A 20,386-nucleotide genomic window follows, 5' to 3' on the forward strand; every position below is an offset into this window, starting at 1 on the left:
CATAAGAATATAAGAAATAGGAGCAGGAGTAGGCCATCTGGCCCTTCAAGCCTGCCCCGCCATTCAATAAGATCATGGCTGATCTGTCGTGGCTCAGTTCCACTTTCCGGCCCTCTCCCCATAACCCTTAATCCCCTCTCTTATCAAAAACCCATCAACCCGCTTCTTGAAAATATTTAGCGAGGCAGCCTCCACCACTTCAATGGGTAGAGAATTCCAGAGATTCACCACCCTTTGAGTGAAGAAGTTCCTCCTCAACTCCGTTCTAAAACGCCCCCCCTTTATCTTGAGGCTGTGCCCCCTAGTCCTAGTGTCTTTTTTGAGCGGGAAGAGTCTCTCCACCTCTATCCTATCCATCCCAGTCATCATCTTATACGTCTCAATGAGATCTCCCCTCATTCTTCTAAACTCCGAGTACAAGCCTAGTTTATTCAGCCTCTCCTCATAGCTCAACCCCCTCAACTCCGGTATCAGCCTAGTAAACCTCCTCTGCACTCCCTCCAAGGCCAAAATATCTTTGCGCAGGTGCGGCGCCCAAAACTGCACACAGTACTCCAGCTGCGGCCTCACCAATGCCCTATACAGCTGCAGCAAGACCTCCCTACTTTTATATTCAATCCCCTTCGCTATGAAGGCCAGCATCCCATTCGCCTTCCTGACCACCTGCTGCACCTGCAAGCTGGGTTTTTGCGACTCATGCACAAGGACCCCGAGGTCTCTCTGCACCGTCGCCTGCTGCAGTTTTTTGCCACGTAAGTAATAGTCCTTCCTACCATTCTTCCTACCAAAGTGGACCACCTCACACTTGCCAACATTAAATTCCATTTGCCATTTCCTGGCCCATTCGCCCAGCCTATCTAGGTCCTTCTGCAGACTCTCCACACCCTCCGCACAATTTGCCGTTCCCCCAATCTTGGTGTCATCCGCAAATTTCGACACCCTTCACTCGGTTCCCTCCTCCAGATCATCTATATAAATGGTAAAAAGCTGAGGCCCCAGCACCGACCCCTGGGGCACTCCACTAGTCACCATCCGCCAATCCAAATAGCAAGGTACACTCAATAGTGTTAGGGAGCGACTTCAACGAATTTGGCCCAGTAACAGTAAAGGAAGGGCTTGTGGATGATGTTGTTCCTATGTGTTCACTATCCTAGTTCATCTGAGTGGTATAGGCTGTGGGTTGGAAGCTGCTGTCGAACCAGACTTTTTGGCTGCTGCAACGGGGTGGCACAGTGGTTACCACTGCTGCCTCACAGCATCAGGGACCGGGGTTTGATTCCTGGCTTGGGTCACTGTTTTGTGGACTTTGCACATTATCCCCATGTCTGCATGGGTTTCTTCCAGGTGCTCCGGTTTCCTCCCAAAAGTCCAAAAGACATGCTGGTTAGGTGCACTGACCATGCTAAACTTTCCCTCAGTGTACCCGAGCAGGTGCTGGAATGTGGCAACTATGGGATGTTAGAGTAACTTCATTGCAGTGTTAAAGTAAGCCTACTCGTGACACTAATAAAAACACATTAACTTTTAAAAACTTTAAACTTTAGATTGTACACACCGCTTGTCACATTGTGCCTTCGGTGGACGAAATGGATTTTTACAGGCGGTGAAAGAATATTTAAGAATGAATGAAGTATAACTGCAAACACTAGTTCAACGCATGCTAGCATCCTCACTACACTACATAATAGCTTAAGCTACTGTGATGTCCACTCTACCCACATTCAAAAGTGAATTCCAGCACATTAGTATTGCACAATTCTAACTTATTTCTGGTCATTAGCATTTCAAGCTATGGAGAAATCACACCAGTGCCATGTACAGATAAGGTTAAATGAGTCACCATTGGCTTTAATTGACAGCACAACTGTCTCTGGAGGAATATCAGCTTTAGCTGGCTCCTCTTTTCTTCATGAACAGAAATTTCTTCATGTTTATATTGTACCAGATCTGCCACCATTCTCTACACTAAACTACAGAGGGTAGAAGATGTTATACTAAAAGTGCTTATGCTTATAGAAGTGATGTTCTGATTTTGCACTCTGGCAGGACGCCTTACTTGATGGAAACACATCAGAAATTCAGTTGTGCACATGAATTTCTAATCACTTGGGTGCATGTTGTGCCTGCTTTTCCAGAATTATTCCCTGTATTTAATTCCTATGTTTCAACAAACCGCTAACTTATAAACAAAATGAGACAAGTGATCAATGGTTAGATTTAGAAATTCATAAGCTGTACAAACCCAGTGAAAGATAGCAGTATACCCCACACTCACTGCAGGTATATCAAAAATCCAATGACCTCCCTTTCTACTAGCAAAACATTGAAAATGAAACACGCAGTTCTACAGTATCAGTAAACACACAATTTGGCCAAACAGACTCAACGTATGCTTCTGCACATTCTGTTTAAACAAAACACACAAGTATAAACCTATAGGCATGAGCATGAAAGTCTATAAAATAACTGAATGCATTCTAATTTTTATTTTGTAATTGATTTAGTCACACAATTTTCAGATACATCACATCTTGTATTTACATAAGCAGACATGTAATGAAATAGTTGCATAGTACTATCAACAGCTTACACTTGTGTAACTGTTTTTATGTAATAAAGCATCTTAATGTACCTTACAGGAGGTGAAAATAACCAAGCACCGAGTGGTGAGGAAAAACTTAATGGCATTGGGACGGCTCGTTGAAGTTGTACAAGACATTGGTAAGGCCACACTTGGAATACTGTGTGTAATTCTGGTCACCCCATTATAGAAAGGATATTATTAAACTAGACAGAGTGCAGAAAAGATTTGTTAGGATGCTACCAGGACTTGATGGATTGAGTTATAAGGAGAGGCTGAATAGATTGGGACTTTTTTCTCTGGAAGATAAGAGGCTGAGGGGTGACCTTATAGAGGTCTATAAAATAATGAGGGGCACAGAGAGGGTTGTCAATATCTTTTCCAAAAGGTAGGGGAGTCTAAAACTAGAGGCATAGGTTTAAGATGAGAAGGGAGAAATACAGAAGTGTCCAGAGGGGCAATCTTTTCACACAGAGGATGGTGAGTGTCTGGAACAAGCTGCCAGAGGTAGTAGTAGAGGTGGGTACAATTTCATCTTTTAAAAAGCATTTAGATAATTACATGGGTACGATGGGTATAGAGAAATATGAGCCAAATGCAGGCAATTGGGACCAGCTTAGGGTTTAAAAAAAGGGCGGCGTAGACAAGTTGGGCCTGTTTCAATGCTGTAAACCTCTATGAATCTATGGCATTGCAAAGAAGTAGATTCTAAGGAGGCTTTTAAAGGAACAAGGGCAGTAACAAGGTAAAGAGTGCGAGAACGGCATTTCAGATTGCAGCTGAACTTTGAGCAACTGAAGGTAGAAAGAAGAATGCAAAGGAGTCCAGGGTTGGAAAAGGATGCGCAGCAACACAAGGGCTAAATCAGAAGTAGGGAGCAGTTTAGGAGATTAATCAATGACAGGGATTTTGAAATTGGTGTAGTGAAGAACAAGCAATTAGTAACATTTTAAAATGCTAAGCAAAGATAAACAGGACATAATGCAGTGACAGAGTTTTAAATGAGATACGTATCATTAGTATAATGATAAAAGTTGAATGTATGCACAAAAATTAATGCTACCAAGGGGAGTATTTAGACAACAGAAAGACCAGGGTCACTTTTTAGGCACTATTTATGTGACTTGCAGGGTACTAGGGGAAATCATTACAGGGAATATGCCAGCATGGTATAGCTAGTTCATGGTTCATGTTAATATTTTAGAGGTAATGTTTAGTTCTGGGAAGATTAAAGTTTAACTGTAGAAAATGGGATAAATGCAACTATAAAGCAGATTGGAGTCTAAATGTTTGGGACATGTTGACTTAAGGGATGAAAAGTTAGAAAGGTAAGTCCTAAAACAGCTGGTGGGTTTACTTAGGTGGAGAATTACAGTCTATACTGGTTGCATAGAACTGTAGTCCACAGAGGTGTTTTGGTTAGGACGTTAAAGCTAAATTAGTTCAAAAGCATCCTGTAAACCCTGAAAGGCTACATTGTCAGGGAAATGGGTGGCGTTTAAGAAGGTTCTCTGGTTTCAGTTTATCAGCGTGTTCTACAACAGGGTGAGGAGCCATAACTGAAAGGGTGCTGCTGTTTCTGGTTCCTGGCAGCTACAGCTTGCAGAAACCCTGGTTGTCACTGGTACTGATTTGATTGCAGTTTGGACCTTACGTGGTTCGTAGGTCAAAGAGAAGAACTGGAAGCCATTGGTGCAGTTAGGGGTCAGAGGAAGTCCTGGGAACCATAAATAGCTTGGTACAGACTGGAGGTCAGAGAAACCCAGGGGCAGCAGCAGCTTAGTGAAGCTAGCTATTTGCAAAAGAGTTGGCATTGTACCAGTAATTAGAGGTAGGAGCGCAGCTTTTTGAGATGTGTAATACAGTTTCAGGAGAAAAGATTGAATCATTGGGAGGGTGAGCAGTCATTGAGGCAGAGCAGCTTTTGAAGGAATTGAGTCTAGGGGCACGTTTTAGTGGGCCCTTAGGCTGCAGGCGCAAATCACGTCATAGCCACTAAATATCGTGAGAGGCCAAAAATGGAATTTTTGCCAGCAAGATCTGAGAACACAATCTTCTCAGCCCCTCTTTTGATGATGCAATCAGCTTCATGCTTAGGAAGAGTGTGAACCTCATTAGAGTAAATACGAATGCATTAGTATCTATTTGGCAGGCTTAACTTTGCATTTTCAGTTCTTATTGAATCTTTTCACCTACCAGCCATGACGTCATGTCGGTGCAAACCAATACTGCTTTTTAAAAGCAGGAACCAGGCACCATGACCTCTAAGAGGGAAGACAGAGGTGAGCACCACTGTCTCCACTGAGCACCAGGGAGTCCAAAAGGGCAGAACCATTGAACAGATTAGAAAGGACTAGGGGTGAGTTGCCAGGCAGGGGACGGTGGCGTGAGAGGAGGAAATCAGCTGACGGGGGCAGAAGGCTTTAGAATGGTTAGCATTGGTGGGCTTGGATTCTACTGCCTGTGATGTGTAACTCTGCTTTCAATGCTGTGCAAGTTGGCTTTCAGTGCTGTCAATGTAAGGATCAGCTGTCCAGGTCGCTTAAGTGCAGATGGATGGTAGCAATGCGTCTCTGAATTATCCAGCCTGATTAAGCAGACTGCCTATTAGCACTGCCCACCCCAGAAGGAGAAAGCAACTGTGTCCTGTTGCATTCCTGAGACTCATACTTCTGACACTAATTGACTATCAAGAATTAACCCTTAGCAACATTAGCTCCCATAGTCTCAAAGTCAAGGAATGGCATTAAGCCTCAGCTTTCTATCCTCAAAGCTTGATGGCATGAGATCAAGAGGCAAGGTGGTTGCTTTTCTGCCAGATCGCTAATGTTTATCACTCAGGATCCATCAGCATTCCCCACCCTGAGGAGAACAAACCCGTCCAGTCGTGATGAGAGAACACATTGCTCTCCTGAAAGAACCCCAAGTGATAGCAAGCTTATGGGAGGGAGAACCCAGACTGAAGGCTCATGGTGAGTCCAAATGAGCGAGAGCATTTGCGAGGGACAGCTCTGCTTTGGAGATGGGAGGTCACCAGAGCTGTGAGCATGTGATCACTGCCGACAATGTTCTGGGAGTGGCTGCTTCCAAGTCAGAAATGGCAGTAGGTTAGCGATGATGATGATGGGCAGCAATTGCAACACCAACCTGATTCGCGCTCTCTCAACCCTCACAGAGTTCTGAGCAACATTTGATTTATTGTCACATGTAATAGTATACAGTGAAAAGTACTGTTTCTTGCACACTAAACAGACAAAACGTACCGTATGTAGGGAAGGAAGGGAGAGAGTGCAGAATGTAGTATTACAGTCAAAGCAAGGGTATAGAGAAAGATCAACTTAATATGAGGTAGTCCATTCAAAAGTCTGATGGCAGCAGGAAAGAAGCCGCTCTTGAGTTGGTTGGTATGTGACTTCAGACTTCTGTATCTTTTTCCGGGGTGCACGGGGTCCTTTATAACGGTGGCTGCTTTTCCAATGCAGCAGGAAGTATAGACAGTGTCGAGGGATGAGAGGGTGGTTTGAGTGATGGACTGTGCTTCGGTCACGATTCTTTGTAGTTTATTGCAGATTTGAATAGAGCAGGAGCCATACCAAGCTGTGGTACAACCAGAAAGAATGCTTTCTATGGTGCATCTGTAGAAGTTGGTGAGGATCGTCACTGATTTGCCAAATTTCCTTAGTCTCCTGAGAAAGTAGAGACATTGGTGGGTTTTCATAGATATAGCATCGTCATGGAGGGACCAGGGCAGGTTGCTGGTAATCTGGACAACTAGAAACTTGAAGCTCTCAACCATTTTTACTTCGTCCTCATTGGTATAGACAGGGGCCTGCCCTCCACTATGCTTCCTGAAGTTCATGACTATTTCCTTCATTTTGTTGTCACACCAGTTTACTATATTCTCTATCTCTTTCCTGTATTGTGTTTCATCACTGTTTAAGATCTAGGCCACAATGGTGGTGAGATCAGCAAACTGGCCATGCAGTCAGAAGTGTACAAGGAGTACAGTAACATTGGGATGGAGCCAGTGGGACTGGATACCTTATTAATCATAGCACTGGAGGAGCTCAGACTCCAGCAGCAAAGTGCAGTGGCTCTGAGGGGAGACCCTGCAGGACAGGCCCAGGGGGCTACAGTGTAGGATTAGCCGCTAGATGCCGCACCAGCTGTACAAGATGCACGAAGGAGTCGAAGAAGAAGGGTCTGCTGGTCTCGTGTCCCCTTCCTGGAACTGTCCGACACCACGTGCCAACAAAGACATCACCTAACTAAGGAGATGGTGCGGGATCTGTGATATGTCCTTGTGGACTTGGCCCCATGCGCCAGTAGGGACCTCACATTCCCTGTGGCTGTCAAGGTCAAAGCAGTCCTGGGCTTTTTCATTATGAGGTCCTTCCAGGCATCTGCTCATAAGTGCACCCATGAGTTGATAGATACACTGTATGCAAGTGTGTCTTGGACTAATCTCAGTAGAAAAAGAGGGTTTTGGGGATTTAGCAGATAGCTGATCTGTCACAAATGCAAAAGATAATAGACTGCATCCATGTCACTCTCCGCATCTCATGCGAATCTCAGCAAATCTCCTTCACCAACAGGGAGGGGTTCCACTCCCTCATTGTCCAGCTGGCATGCAACCACCAGATATGGGTCATGCATGTGTGTGCCCATTTTCCAGGGAGCATGCTGGACAACTTCATCCTTGGCCAGTCGCAGATCCCTAGAATCTTTAGGGGACACCCGAGACTATAGAAATGGCTCCTTGGGATCCAGGGATATCCCCTCAGGTTGAGGCGAATGATGCCACTGTAGGGGCCACAGATGGCGGAGACCAGGGACAATGAGGCTCATAATGCAACTCAATCTGTCACTGAATAGTGTATCAGCCTAGTAAGGATGAGGCTCCTGCGTCTTGACAGGTCCGGTGGGGCTCTTCAGTTCAACCCTGAGAGGGTTTCGCACATTGCTGTAGACTGCTCTATCTTGTTAATCTGGCTGTGCAGCAGGGAGAGGAGCCTCTGAGGATGACACTGAGGATGGAAGGCAGGCGAGTGGAACTATTTTAAATGTTTTCTCTACAGATCTCTATGCACTGCACATCATCAAAGGTTAAGAAGTAGAAAGGTTGGACAATTTTGGCCTATATCCACAGGAGTTTAGAAGAATGAGAGGTGATCTTACTGAAACATATACATCCGGAGGGAACTTGACAGGGTGGACACTGAGAGAATGTTTCCCCATACGGGAGAGACCAGAACTAGGAGATATTGTTTAAAAATAAGGGACCAGACTCGAGCAACCAAATGGCCTACTTCTGTTCTTAATCCGTGTGATTGAATGTATGCTCATATAATTGTCCCCCAAGTCCTTACCTTTCTTGTTGTAAGCCAACCATTATAAGGTTTTTGAGTCACCAAAAGCAATTGTCTATTCCAATTCATGTACTTCACTCGTCTCTGGGAAAGGAATAGCAGGCCTAAGCAAGTCCAGGAGGCAAGAGGTGTGGTCACTGCTGCATGCAATTTTAAAGTACATGCATCAAAAACACTACAAAGGGACCACTTCCTCCACAAGACCCATGGTCCAAACCTCAGTCAGTCCCATATTCCCTTTTTTTTTTAAACAGCCTTTCTGATGCAAGTGTACAGATGCAAAACCTGTCTGCTGAATTATCAGATGTTTAATGTGGTAATGGGATTAAAAGAGAAGGTGGTTACCCAGCTGAACGGAAGAGGGAATAGAAGTTTAAGGAGACAGTACAATAAAACTGGGAGTACATTTTGCTCTGTAGATGGCCCTGGGATAATGACTTGTTTAGGCAGAGGAAAGCAAGGCTAATTAATGTTTGATATGGTCGAGCTAAATTCAACGATGCATAAGCTGGACCAGTTATGTGGCAGAAAAACATAAATCTAAACGTTTTTGCATGGGTTTCCTCCAGGTGCTCCGGTTTTCTCCCATGTCCAAAGATATGCGGGTTAGGTGCATTGACCATGCTAAATTGCCCCTTAGTGTCCAGGGATGTGTAGATTAGAGGGATTAGTGGGGTAAATATGTGGGGTTCCGGAATAGGCCCTACTTGGGATTGTTGTCGGTGCAGATACGAAGGGCCGATTGGCCTCCTTCTGCACTGTAGGGATTCTATGATCAACAAACATGTTGGAAATGCTCAGCAGATCTGGCAGCATCTGTGTGAGAAGCAGAGTTAACATTTCTGGGTCAATGACAATAAATAAGAATTACAAGTGCAAGGAAACAAGGCAGAGCTGTTTTTGAAGTTTGAGAATGTCCCCAGAAAGGGGGTGATGCACTGTTCCCAGAGATACTGCAATACCAGGCCGTTACATGGAGTGGATGGAGCAAGACCCTCTTCCATCTCCCTGCTCCAAAACTCAATTTAATATATGGTCCCCAGATAAGGGACGTATCAGATATTAAACTGATAAGAACAGATACTACACTTGATCCTAGCCAAAAGGCCGAGAAGTGCTGGGAAACAAGGCAGAGACTGAGGGGAGGAAATAACAAATGGTCTGAGGAAGTGTGGGAAGGAGAGATTAAATGACAAAAGCGATGAGGTGTAAGCAAAAGGGAGATGGTAATGGGCTTTGTAAAGAAACCAAAGATGAGTCTGGAGAAGGTACAGATGTGAAAAGCAGGATCATCATCAATAGCAAATAGAAATGAGACAGAAGTAATGATCTGCTCCACCTGTTGAGTATTTCCAACATTTTCTGTTTTTAATTTCATATTTTCAGCATCTACAATGCCAATACTACAGTGGATAACACACTCCCTGACTCCCCAAAACCTGTCCACCATCTGCAAAGCACAAGTCAGGAATATGATGGAATACTCCTCACCTGCTTAGATGGGTACAGCTCCAACACTCAAGAAGCTTGACACAATTAAGGACAAAGCAGCCTGCTTGGTTATCCCTATGTCCATAAACATTCACTCCCTTCACCATCAATGCTCAAAAACAGCAGGGTGCCCTACCTACAAGGTACAATGCAGAAATTCACTAAAGCTCCTTAAACAGCACCTTTCAAATCCACAGCTATTTCCATTTAGAAGGACGAAGGCAGCAGATTCATGGGAACACAAGGTAGCTCACCCTACTTTCTCAAAGGCAACTAGGGATGGACAACAAATGCTGGCCAGCCAGGAATGCCCATATCCCACGAATGAATAAAAATCTGGACCCCTTGAATATGAGGGATCAAAGATGGAGGCCAAACCAGGGCAAACAACCATGCTGGGAAAGAAAAATTACACTGGATAAATGTATCAAGCACAGAGGCACAGGAGTGGCTGAACACAAACAGCTGCAAAATTATTACTACAAGTGGCGAGCCAAAGGATCAACAGTTGGGGATTTGAACGTGTCTTGAGGGAGAGTTTAATGAAAAGCAGATAAGATGGAAGTGGAATTGGAAATAAGTAGGCATAGGAGGGAAATATGGGTGACAAAGAACACAATCTTTAACACCTGCAACTGTAAAATAGGATGCAGGAAAATCTTTCACTATGGTGTGTTGCATTCCAAGCATATTATAATTTAGCTATTCAAATTGAGCACTGTTAAATGTTTTTTAAATGTTAAGGAGAAAGCCTTGTCTATGTTTGTGATGATAGGAATAGAGAGGTCATGTGAAATGGCATGGATGAGAGAGAAACAGTAAATATGGGTTGGAGAATTTGTACGGAGGCAGAGGTGCATGAAGGACAGTGAAATCACAAAATGGATGAGTTGAGTTCAGATAGGGATTGAAGTCATTGAGGAGGAGTTGCTCAAAGCTGAAACTGACAAAGGAAGGAGGATACAATGGAAGTAGAGTTTGAAGGACGAGGGGAGAATTGAGAATGAGGAATTTAAGGAAGAGATGAGAGTGGTGGACGAGATGAGAGTGGTGGACAAGATGAGGTACTTGAAGGAGGAGAAGATACCAGAGGACTAGAGAAAGCGATCCAGGTATAAATTACACCTGAGAGGTGTAGCCAAGATATAAATGTAGGTGTTTTGATCAATGGCATTTCACTGGCATGAACAATCATCATTAAATTATAAAGACTTGGCCTCTTTACACCATTACAAAGATGATGAATATAAGAACTGCTAAGTTTTGAAACAGTAATCCAGTTCGTCATACCTCATTATAATCCAATTTCCCATCATTGTTAACATCAGCTTCATCCATGATCATCTTCACTTCTTCATGTGTCATCCTCTCACCTCTCTGTAGTGAAATATTGGTCCAATTTATTGAGTAGTATATAGTACCAGGATACTCAGTAAAAATACTGTTCACGTTACAAGGGAGCCAAACCGAAGTTAAATATGAGGTCACATAATTGAGTTTTTCAAGCATATGTTGAGACCTAGCAAAGTTAATCCAAGCAAATTGTTCCTTGCCACGAAGTTAAAAAAAATTAAAAGTCAGGTTTTTAAAGGGAAGTAACAAAGTGTACATGGACTGGGAGGGTAGCTCACTAGGAAAAGTAAACAAGTCCCAAAAGTTTCAGGATAACAAAGGACATTATGAGAATGGTATGTGACGCTGAATCTATGTATAAAGGACTGATTTGTGGGGTCTAATAACCCTTTCCTGTTCCAAAAAAAATTCTTCTGTTCTTTGACAATAGCATTACAGGGAATGGTGGCATTTTAACAAGTTTACAGGTAGATGAATTGTTTCCGTAAAGCTCAAATTAAAAGAAAAAATTTTGAAATTTCATCACATCTTCCATGATCCCAGAACATCCCAAAGTAATCATTGTTCTAATCTAGGAAGTATAGCAGCCAATTTGCACACGGCAATGTTAAGACACAGCAATGACTCGTTTTAGTGATGTTGGTTAGGAGATCAATATTGTCGAGGAGATTGGGGAGAGTTCCCTTGCTCTTCTTTGTGTAGTACCATGCAATGTTTCATGCCCACCTGAAAGGGCAAACACAGCCTTGGTTTAAAATTTCATCCAAAAAGTTGTGCTTCCAGCTATGTAGCATTTCCTCAGCAGTGCACTATAATATCTGCCTGGAATATGTACTCAAGTCTTGGCAAAACGGTAAATTAACTCTATTTCTCGCTCCACAAATGCTGCTTGACCTGCTGAGTACTTACAGCGTTTTTTGTTTTTATTTCAGGTTTCGAGCATCCACAGTATTCTGCATTTGGATTAGCACAGATGCTCCATGGGCTAGTAGCGGACAAGAAGTCTATTTTTGCTATCCACTGCTCTCTGCTACAAAGTGTACGTGTGGTACTGGACGATGACAGGATCAGTCTTGAATGTGATTGATGATTTCTCAGTTGGGTATGGCATTGGAAGGCAGCTGGTGCATCTGAAATTGTACCACCCTCCTAGGAGTGAGTATCTTGGTCAAAGGAGCACAGAAATGAAAAAGGAAGAAAAGTTGTCATGTTTAAGAGGTGTATATCTGTGAATGGGATGAAGAGCTTTGTATATAATTTTACAATCAAATTACCATTCAGGGGTCAAACGATGTTGGGCGTATTGGCCTTATGTTCCACCAATCCAAAGTGCCATTTTGGGAGCAGCAAAGTTGAAAAAAGGATAGTCCCCTCTCATGTTTTAGGTTACATGAAAGTAAGAGGGAGGCATGTATTGAGTGCAAATTTGTGATCCTGCAGTTGGACTGGTTCAGCGGCCTTTGATTCCATTTGTTGCTTGGAAAGAAATAACTACTTTTTTAACAAAGTAAGTAAAAAAAACACTTACAGTAGTGAGAACTTTATAAAGTTCCTCATGCATAATGTAGCCATCATTATTTAAGTCAAGTTTCTTGAAAGCTTTCATCAATTCATTCTTGCCTGTGAGTTTTTCATTCTTCATGATTTCACAAAAGTCATCAAAGTTTAATCTCTTGGTATACTGAGTCCAGTATTTCTCAAGTGTCTTTCTGGAAGGGTTTCTTCCAGCTTGCTGAAGAACTACAGTATAAAAATATTAGGCAGAAGTTACAGAAGTCTAACTTCCAACATATAAACAAATAATAAATTCAATCTTAAATGGCATTTTTAACTGACCAATCATTAGCTAAATAATTCAGAAGATAATTCCAGCATTAAATGTAGGTGAATCTATTCATCTGATGAGCATTCTGATCAACCACTGGAATAAAATGGCATTAATACACTGCATAGTAATGCTGAATTTATCAATGTGTGCGACACATTAAAGCCAGAACTACTTCCAAGTCTGATTGCTGCCATCACTCAGCCAAATTCAAATATGATCCAGTGCAAATGCCAAGTTTCAGGTCTGCTGTCTCTGGCTGGAGAACTTTAGATGCAGGATCAATTATACTGGAGAATTAAGACATTCAATCCTTCAAACTCATAGAACTTTGAACAGTTCTAAACATTTAACTTTGCTTTCACTATGATCAACTATGATCTGCATTCACATTATGACGTCCATTATAATAGAATACAAACAGAAAGTGCTGGAAATACCTTTGTTAGAACTGGTGAGAGGTCATTGGCTTGAAATGTTAATGCTGTTTCTCTCCTCACAGTTACTGCAAGACTTGCTGAGTATTTACAGGATTTTCTGTTTTTATTCAGATTTTCTGCAACTTTATTACTTTGTTTTTGTCCATTGTGGTTGGTTGCTTACAAATAAGATTACAATACTTGGAGGCTTGAGTAAATTATGCTAGAAAATGTATAATTATGTTTTTGGGTCCTTTCTAAACTGTTTTATCCTACATTAATTTAACTTATGCATCAGCTAACTATCATGGGACAAAGGAAATTTGGCATATTTACAGATGCACCGAAGAAAGCATTCTTTCTGATTCTATCACAGCTTGGTACGGCTTTTGCTCTGTGCAAGACTGCAAGAAACCTGAAAGGGTTGTGGACGAAGCAGAGTCCATCACTAAAACCATCACTGACATTGTCTACACTTCCCTCAGAAAAGCAGCCAGCATAATTAAGGACCCCACGCACCCTGGACATACTCTCTTTTACCTTCTTCCATCGGGAAAAAGATACAAAAGACTGAGGACACATACCAACCGACTCAAGAACAGCTTCTTCCCTGCTACTATCAGACTTCTGAAATGGGCCTACATCACATTAAGTTGATCTTTCATTACACCGAGCTATGACTGTAACACTACATTCTGTACTCTCTCCTTTTCTTCTCTATGAATGGTATACTTTGTATAGCATGCAAGAAACAATACTTTTCAGTGTTTAAAGTAAAGTTTTAAAGTTTATTAGTCAGAAGTAAGGCTTGCATTAACACTACCATGACGTTACAGTGAAATTTCCCAGCCACCAAAATCTGACACCTGTTCGGGTCATATGCCTAACCAGTGCATCTTTCAGACTGTGGGGGGAAACTGGAGCACCTGGAGAAAACTCATGCTGGCATGGGGAGAATGTGCGAACTCCACATAGAGAGTGACCTAAGCTCAGAATCGAACCTGGGTCCCTGATGCTGTAAGGCAGCAAAAATAAAGCAAATCAAAAAATTGGGTGCTAGCTAACCTTTCACATTTTTGTAAGTGCCAATTGTCAGTTGAAATCAACTCCAGAAACCGCTAACCTCACCTGCGATTCTCCAGTACCACTGCAGTGAATGGAGTGTTGGCTAAGCACCAAATTCTTCATTCTCAACAGAGGTAAGGCAAAGAAGATCGGAGAATCCCAAGCCTAGGAAAACACTCAAGTGATATGCTCGGGTAACTGAATAGACATCACATTTCATTTTTACCTATGGGTACTAAACTGCCTTATGTCCCCACAGAATCTTATTTCAGTTCTCAAAAAGGTCGTGCATACAACAGACTTAGATTATAAGTTTAAAATATGAAGCAAATTTATTGCACAAAAAATGAATAATTATCGTTCACTACTCCTCAATTAGACAAAGCTATAGAAAGAATGCAACTACAGAGGGTGGGAGTTAATTAAGAGCCAAGATGAACTTGTAAAAAGTAGAACAATCTAAGGTATAATTTCTAAATTGGAAGCTGATTAACATGAGATAAGAAGGGATCTAGTTAGAATAAAATGGAACCAAACATTGGCACGAAAAACTAATGGAACAATGGGTGTTTTTACAGCAGTTTAAGCAGAATAGGATTAAGAGTGAAAGAAGTGGGTTTCATGGACAAGATAAGCTTGGTGAGCGCATGAAGGAAGATAGTAGAGAAAGCAGTTCAAGGTTAGGACAAGGGGATTCCTAAAGGAAGTCTAGGCCAGGGCTAGAGGAAGAAAGGGAAGTGGTAGAGGCAGCTGATCAAACGTTCTCCATCTCCTGCTAATGAAAAATCCATTTGCTCCTGGCACTTACTGTTAGAGGTGAGGATTAATGTGACAGGGGAGGGGAGGAGGGATGGGAATGTTTATACAGTAGAGAAAAGATGCTGGCAGTCACCTTTACATTCTAGGATAATCCTGGAATTGTAAGTTGCTTTTGCAGACAATAGCAGGACCCAATTGTGATTTTTGTGGTTTATTTAGCGAGATCCGGTGGTGAACAGCTCAATCTGTTGTTCACTATATCTGTCCAAATCTGCATCCCTTAATGACTGTTAACGTCCCATACGTTATTGGAGAATATAGAAGTAATGTGAGTAAATGAGTTGAGATACAGACTAACCTTGATCTAACTGAATAACAAAATAGGTCGGGGTGTTCATTCCTATATCCCCAGTATATTGTGCATTTTTAATATTTCATCACCTAGGAAAACTAGGAAAACATTAACAATGTCTGGCACATATCGTAAGGTCCTATTTTAGGCAACCTTTCAAGCCTTTTACTAGGGAGGTCACAACTGTGTCTGATGCACTACTTTGGCACTAGCTGGTTGCTAATATTCTAATATTTTAAAAACACAGCTATCACAATAAAAGTAGACCAACAAAACATGCTTTATCATAATGATCTAATAGTTTTGCAATATTTATCAATGTTAATATTTCATGCTGTGTGTGGAAACCCAAGTTGCAAAAGCATGAAATAAAAAAAATGTTGGAAACATGCATCAAGTAGGATGTACAGCAAGAAACAACGTTAATATTTCAGATCCATGATCTCCTATAGAATGGCACAGTACTACACATTTCATTATACCTAAGTTATTTTAATTTTGTGAATATATAACATGACCAATAAAAACAGAATATACTGAATGAGGTGTAATTGGGCATGCATCAAGCATCAATTTTGTTGACTGGTGATACTCAGCTCTGAATCTGCAGACTGTGGGTTCAAACCCCACTCCTGGAGTTGCGTATATAATCAAGGCTGACATTTCTGGTGCAGAAGGTGAAGTCACATGGGATCGGAGGTGAGCTGACAAGGTGGATACAGAACTGGCTCGGTCATCTGGTGCAAAAGGTGAAGTCGCATGGGATCAGAGATGAGCTGGAAAGGTGGATACAGAATTGGCTCAGTTATAGAAAGAAGTCTCAGAACACCAGGTTAAAGTTCAACAAGTTTATTTGGTAGCACAAGCTACTAGCTTTCAGAGTGCTGTCCCTTCATCAGGTGAGTGGGAGTTCTGTTCACAAACAGGGCATGTAAAGACATATGCCCTGTTTGTGAACAGAACTCCCACTCACCTGATGAAAGGGCAGCGCTCTGAAAGCTAGTGGCTTGTGCTACCAAATAAACCTATTGGACTTTAACCTGGTGTTGTGAGACTTCTTATTGTGTTTACCTCCACATCTCGGTCAAAGAAGACAGAGGGTAGCAGTGGAAGGGTGTGTTTCTGAATAGAGGGCTGTGACTAGTGATGTTCCTCAGGATCAGTGCTGGGACCTTTGCTGTTCGTAATATATATAAATGATTCAGAAGGAAACGTAACCGATTTGATTAGTAAGTTTGTGGATGACACAAAGGCTGGTGGATTTGCAGATAGCGATGAGGACCATCAGAGGATACAGAAGGATATAGATCAGTTGGAGACTTGGGCAAAGAGATGGCAAATCGAGTTTATTCCAGACAAATGTGAGGTAATGCATTTTGGAAGGTCTAATAAAGATAGGAAATATGCAGTAAATGGCAGAACCCTTAAAGAGTATTGATAGGCAGAGGGATCTGGGTGTACAGGTACACAGGCCAACACAGGTCACCGAAAGTGGCAATGCAGGTGGAGAGGGTAGTCAAGAAGGCATATGTATGCTTGCCATCATCGGCCAGGGCATTGAGTTTAAAAATTGACAAGTCACGTTACAGCTTTATAGAACTTCACTTAGGCCGTACTTGGAATATAGTGTTCAATTCTGGTCGCCACACTATCAGAAGGATGCGGAGGCTTTGGAGAGAGTACAGAAAAGATTTACCAGGATGTTGCCTGGCATGGAGGGCATCAGCTATGAGAGGTTGGAGAAACTTGGTTTGTTCTCACTGGAACGACGGAGTTGAGAGGCGACCTGGTAGAAGTCTACAAGGTTATGGGGGGCATGGACAGAGTGGATAGTTAGAAGCTTTTTCCCAGGGTAGAAGAGTCAATTATTAGGGGGCATAGGTTTAAGGTGCGAGGAGCAAGGTTTAAAGGAGATATACGAGGCAAATTGTTTCCACACAGAGCGTGGTGGGTGCCTAGAACTTGCTGCTGAGGGAAATAGTGGAAGCAGATACGATAATGAGTTTTAAGGGGCGTCTGGACAAATACATGAATAGGATGGGAATAGAAGGGTATGGTCCGCAGAAGGGTAGGGGTTTTAGTTCAGTCAGTCAGCATAATTGGTGCAGGCTTGGAGGGCCAAAGGGCCTATTCCTGTGCTGTAATTTTCTTTGTTCTGTTTCAGTGCAATACTCAGGAAGTATTGAATTTTCAGAGAAGCATTCAGGTGGATGTAAGGCATCATGCCACTGCTCTAGAGTTAGAGTTAGAAACCCTAGGATTCTGCACCAACAACAATCCCACCCATGCTCTAGTCCCGCTTAATTACCCTGCTTATCCCTCTAATCTATCGTTTCCCAGGATACTAAGGGTTAATTTAGCACATCCAATCAAGCTAACCCGCACACCTGTGGGAGGAAATCGGAGCGCCTGGAGGAAACATACGCAAACATGGGGAGAATGTGCAAACTCCACAGACAGTAACCCAAGTCGGGAATTGAACCCAGGTACCTGGAGCTGTGAGACAGCAGTGCTAACCACAGTTCTCTCGGCATCCTGGCTACCATTCATCCCAAAAGAACCACCACTAGAATAAATAATGTAGTCATTATTCTAGATATTTGTTTGTGCAAACTGTCTATTGCTTTTTGCCTAAAACAAAATCGCTACACTTTAAAATTAATTTGTTAATCATTCTGAGAATTTAAAATATAAAACTATATAAATATGAACTATTTTTCAATAGCTTTTTACTATTCTGATGCAACATCTACTATGAGTGCATAGGACAAAATAACGTACGGGAAATTAAGTCACAAGTGTATAGTTTTGATCTGATGGAGGTCATGGTCCTGAAACATTATCTCTCCTTCACCCTCCCCAGGTGCTGTCAAGCCTACAGAGTATTTTCAGTACTTTCTGCATTTATTTTAGATCTCTAATATCTGCAGTGTTTTGCTTTCGTATTGTATCACATATTCATACTGAAAATGATAGACCCCAAGATTTATTGATCTCAACTTATCTATGATATGTAGAACTTAACTTGTAGTTAAAAAACAGATTTAAAATGAAATAATCCTTTGTTTGGCTCTGCCACACAACAGCATTACAACACAAACACAGTGCCACTTCAACACTGTTCTTGTAATACAATGATGGGTGCTAAGTTGTTTTTCCACTTGGTTTTAAATCACAAATTTCAAAATACAAAAAAGTAAACACGTTTAAATGAAATTCGCTATTTTAATTTCAACTTCACCTAGACAGAGTTGATCTTTGGAAGTGATATTCTCTAAACTGGTTCCAAACACTGTCAAGTAAGCTGCTCGACAATTCCTATAAAAATTCTCTTCTTCGGTGAACTGAGATTTGCCAGATTCGGATTTCACAGGCTTGGCTGAAGTAGATGCGACGCTTCCTTGCTGATAGGACATTCTGAAAGTTTACAAAAATGTGTGTGTTATATTAAATTCTAGATGTTCATGTTGTTTGGTGTGGTGTTGAGAAATATAGATTACTGAACAGTTATTGACAATAGCATGTAGCATAGCAAAATGTCCTGGATATGATGGCTTAATCTACAGAAGCTTGGGGTTTTCACAAAGGAATCACTTACTTTACTTTATTATAATATGTCAGAAACTAAATAATAAGTGTATGGATAGGAAAATGTTGATTCTTCTGAAGACTAAATCAAAATTTTAAAGAAAATCAGAAAATGCTGGAAAATCTCAGCATGTCTGACAGCATCCTTGGGAGAGAATGTTTCAAATTAGATGACCCTTTGTCAGAGCTGAGAGCAAAGTGAATCAGTGGAGATTTATACTATGAGGATGGTGAGAGAGGGAGGTGAAGGCAAGTTGAATGGAACAAAGGAATGTAAATGAGGATACAGAAGGCTGAGAAATTGCTTAAAAAATGTCCATTAAGTGATCAAAATGCATGAATGGCAGAACAGAGGTGCAAATTGTTAAAGGACTGCCTGAGGAATGTGGCAGTTGCCCTGACCTTCCCCTCTCTGAGGCTGAGCGTGCTGTACTCAGCAAAGGACTTGGCTTTGCATCCTCATCTAAACAAATTTCAAGCTTGACATGATGCTGAACTCTTCTTCCACCGCCTTTGTCTCTGTGCTCACTTCTTTGGACAGCAGTCCTCCCCCCATTCAGCAGATCCTTTCACCCACCTCCAGCATTCCCTCTCCACTTGGATCCCTCCCTCTGGCCTTTCATCTGCTCTTGATCTGTTCATTGAGAACTGTCGGCGTGACTGTCTCAATTTCTCTACTCCTCTTGACCATTCTAAGTCATCTCCTTCCAAACTTTATGCACTTCGCTCTCTTAGGTCCAACCCTGACCTTGCCATCAAATCAGCCAATAAGGGCAGTGCTGTTGTTGTCTGGCATATGGACTTCTATCTCGCAGAGGGGGAGCACTAACTCTCAGATGCTTCCTCCTACCTCCCCCTGGACCACAACCTGACCACCGAACAGCAAGCCACTGTTTCCAGGACTGTCAATGGCCTCATCCTCTCTGGAGATCTTCCCTCCACAGCCTCCAACCTCAGTCTCCCAATTCTGGACAGCCCACTTCTACCTCCTTCCCAAAATCCACAAACAAAACTGCCCCGGTAGGCCCATCGTGTCAGACTGTTCCTGCCCCACCAAACTCGTTTCCTCCTATCTTGATTCCATTTTCTCTCCTCTTGTCCAGTTCCTTCCCACCTACATCTGTGATTCCTCCGATGCCAAATGCCATATTAACGACTTCCAGTTCACCGGCCCAAACAACCTTCTTTTCATCATGGATGTCCAATGCCTCTACACCTCCATTTCCCCCCAGGATGGCCTCAAAGCTCTTCACTTCTTCCTCAAACAGAGGTTTGAACAATTCCCAACCAACACCATTCTCCTCCATCTGGCTGAACTGGTTCTCTCGCTCAACAATTTCTCCTCTAACTCGTTTCATGTTCTCCAAATAAAAGGTGTGGCTTTGGGCCCCTGCATGGGTCCCAGTTACGCCTGTCCCTTTACGGGTTATGTGAAGCATTCCCTGTTCCAGTCCTACTCCTGCCCCCGCCCACAACTCTTTTATCGGTACATCAATGAATATTTCGGTGTTACCTCATGCTCTTGTCTGGACCTGGAAAAAATTATCAATTTTGCTTCCGATTTCCCTCTATTACCTTCACGTG

General features: G+C 42.3%; 1 protein-coding gene and 1 non-coding gene across 4 annotated transcripts in view; both read right to left on the minus strand.

Annotated features, from left to right (window-relative positions):
- Positions 1 to 20,386, minus strand: part of efcab7 (EF-hand calcium binding domain 7) — a 93,505-nt gene that overhangs the window by 69,121 nt on the left and 3,998 nt on the right. For all 3 annotated transcript variants that reach the window (XM_080195626.1, XM_080195624.1, XM_080195627.1), the window contains exons 2-4: positions 18,456 to 18,631; positions 12,323 to 12,534; positions 10,732 to 10,818 (exon numbers count right to left, since the gene is read on the minus strand). In XM_080195626.1, coding sequence (XP_080051752.1) covers positions 10,732 to 10,818; positions 12,323 to 12,534; positions 18,456 to 18,630 — 474 coding nt within the window. In that variant the 5' untranslated portion in view covers position 18,631. The remainder of the gene's footprint in view (positions 1 to 10,731; positions 10,819 to 12,322; positions 12,535 to 18,455; positions 18,632 to 20,386) is intronic.
- LOC145348781 (U2 spliceosomal RNA) lies at positions 8,879 to 9,069 on the minus strand. The gene has a single exon (XR_013888015.1). It is a non-coding gene; the product is annotated as a U2 spliceosomal RNA (small nuclear RNA).

The sequence above is a fragment of the Carcharhinus amblyrhynchos genome, chromosome 9, assembly GCF_965287045.1.
Source record: "Carcharhinus amblyrhynchos chromosome 9, sCarAmb.v2.hapA, whole genome shotgun sequence".
Classification (NCBI taxonomy): Eukaryota; Metazoa; Chordata; class Chondrichthyes; order Carcharhiniformes; family Carcharhinidae; genus Carcharhinus; species Carcharhinus amblyrhynchos.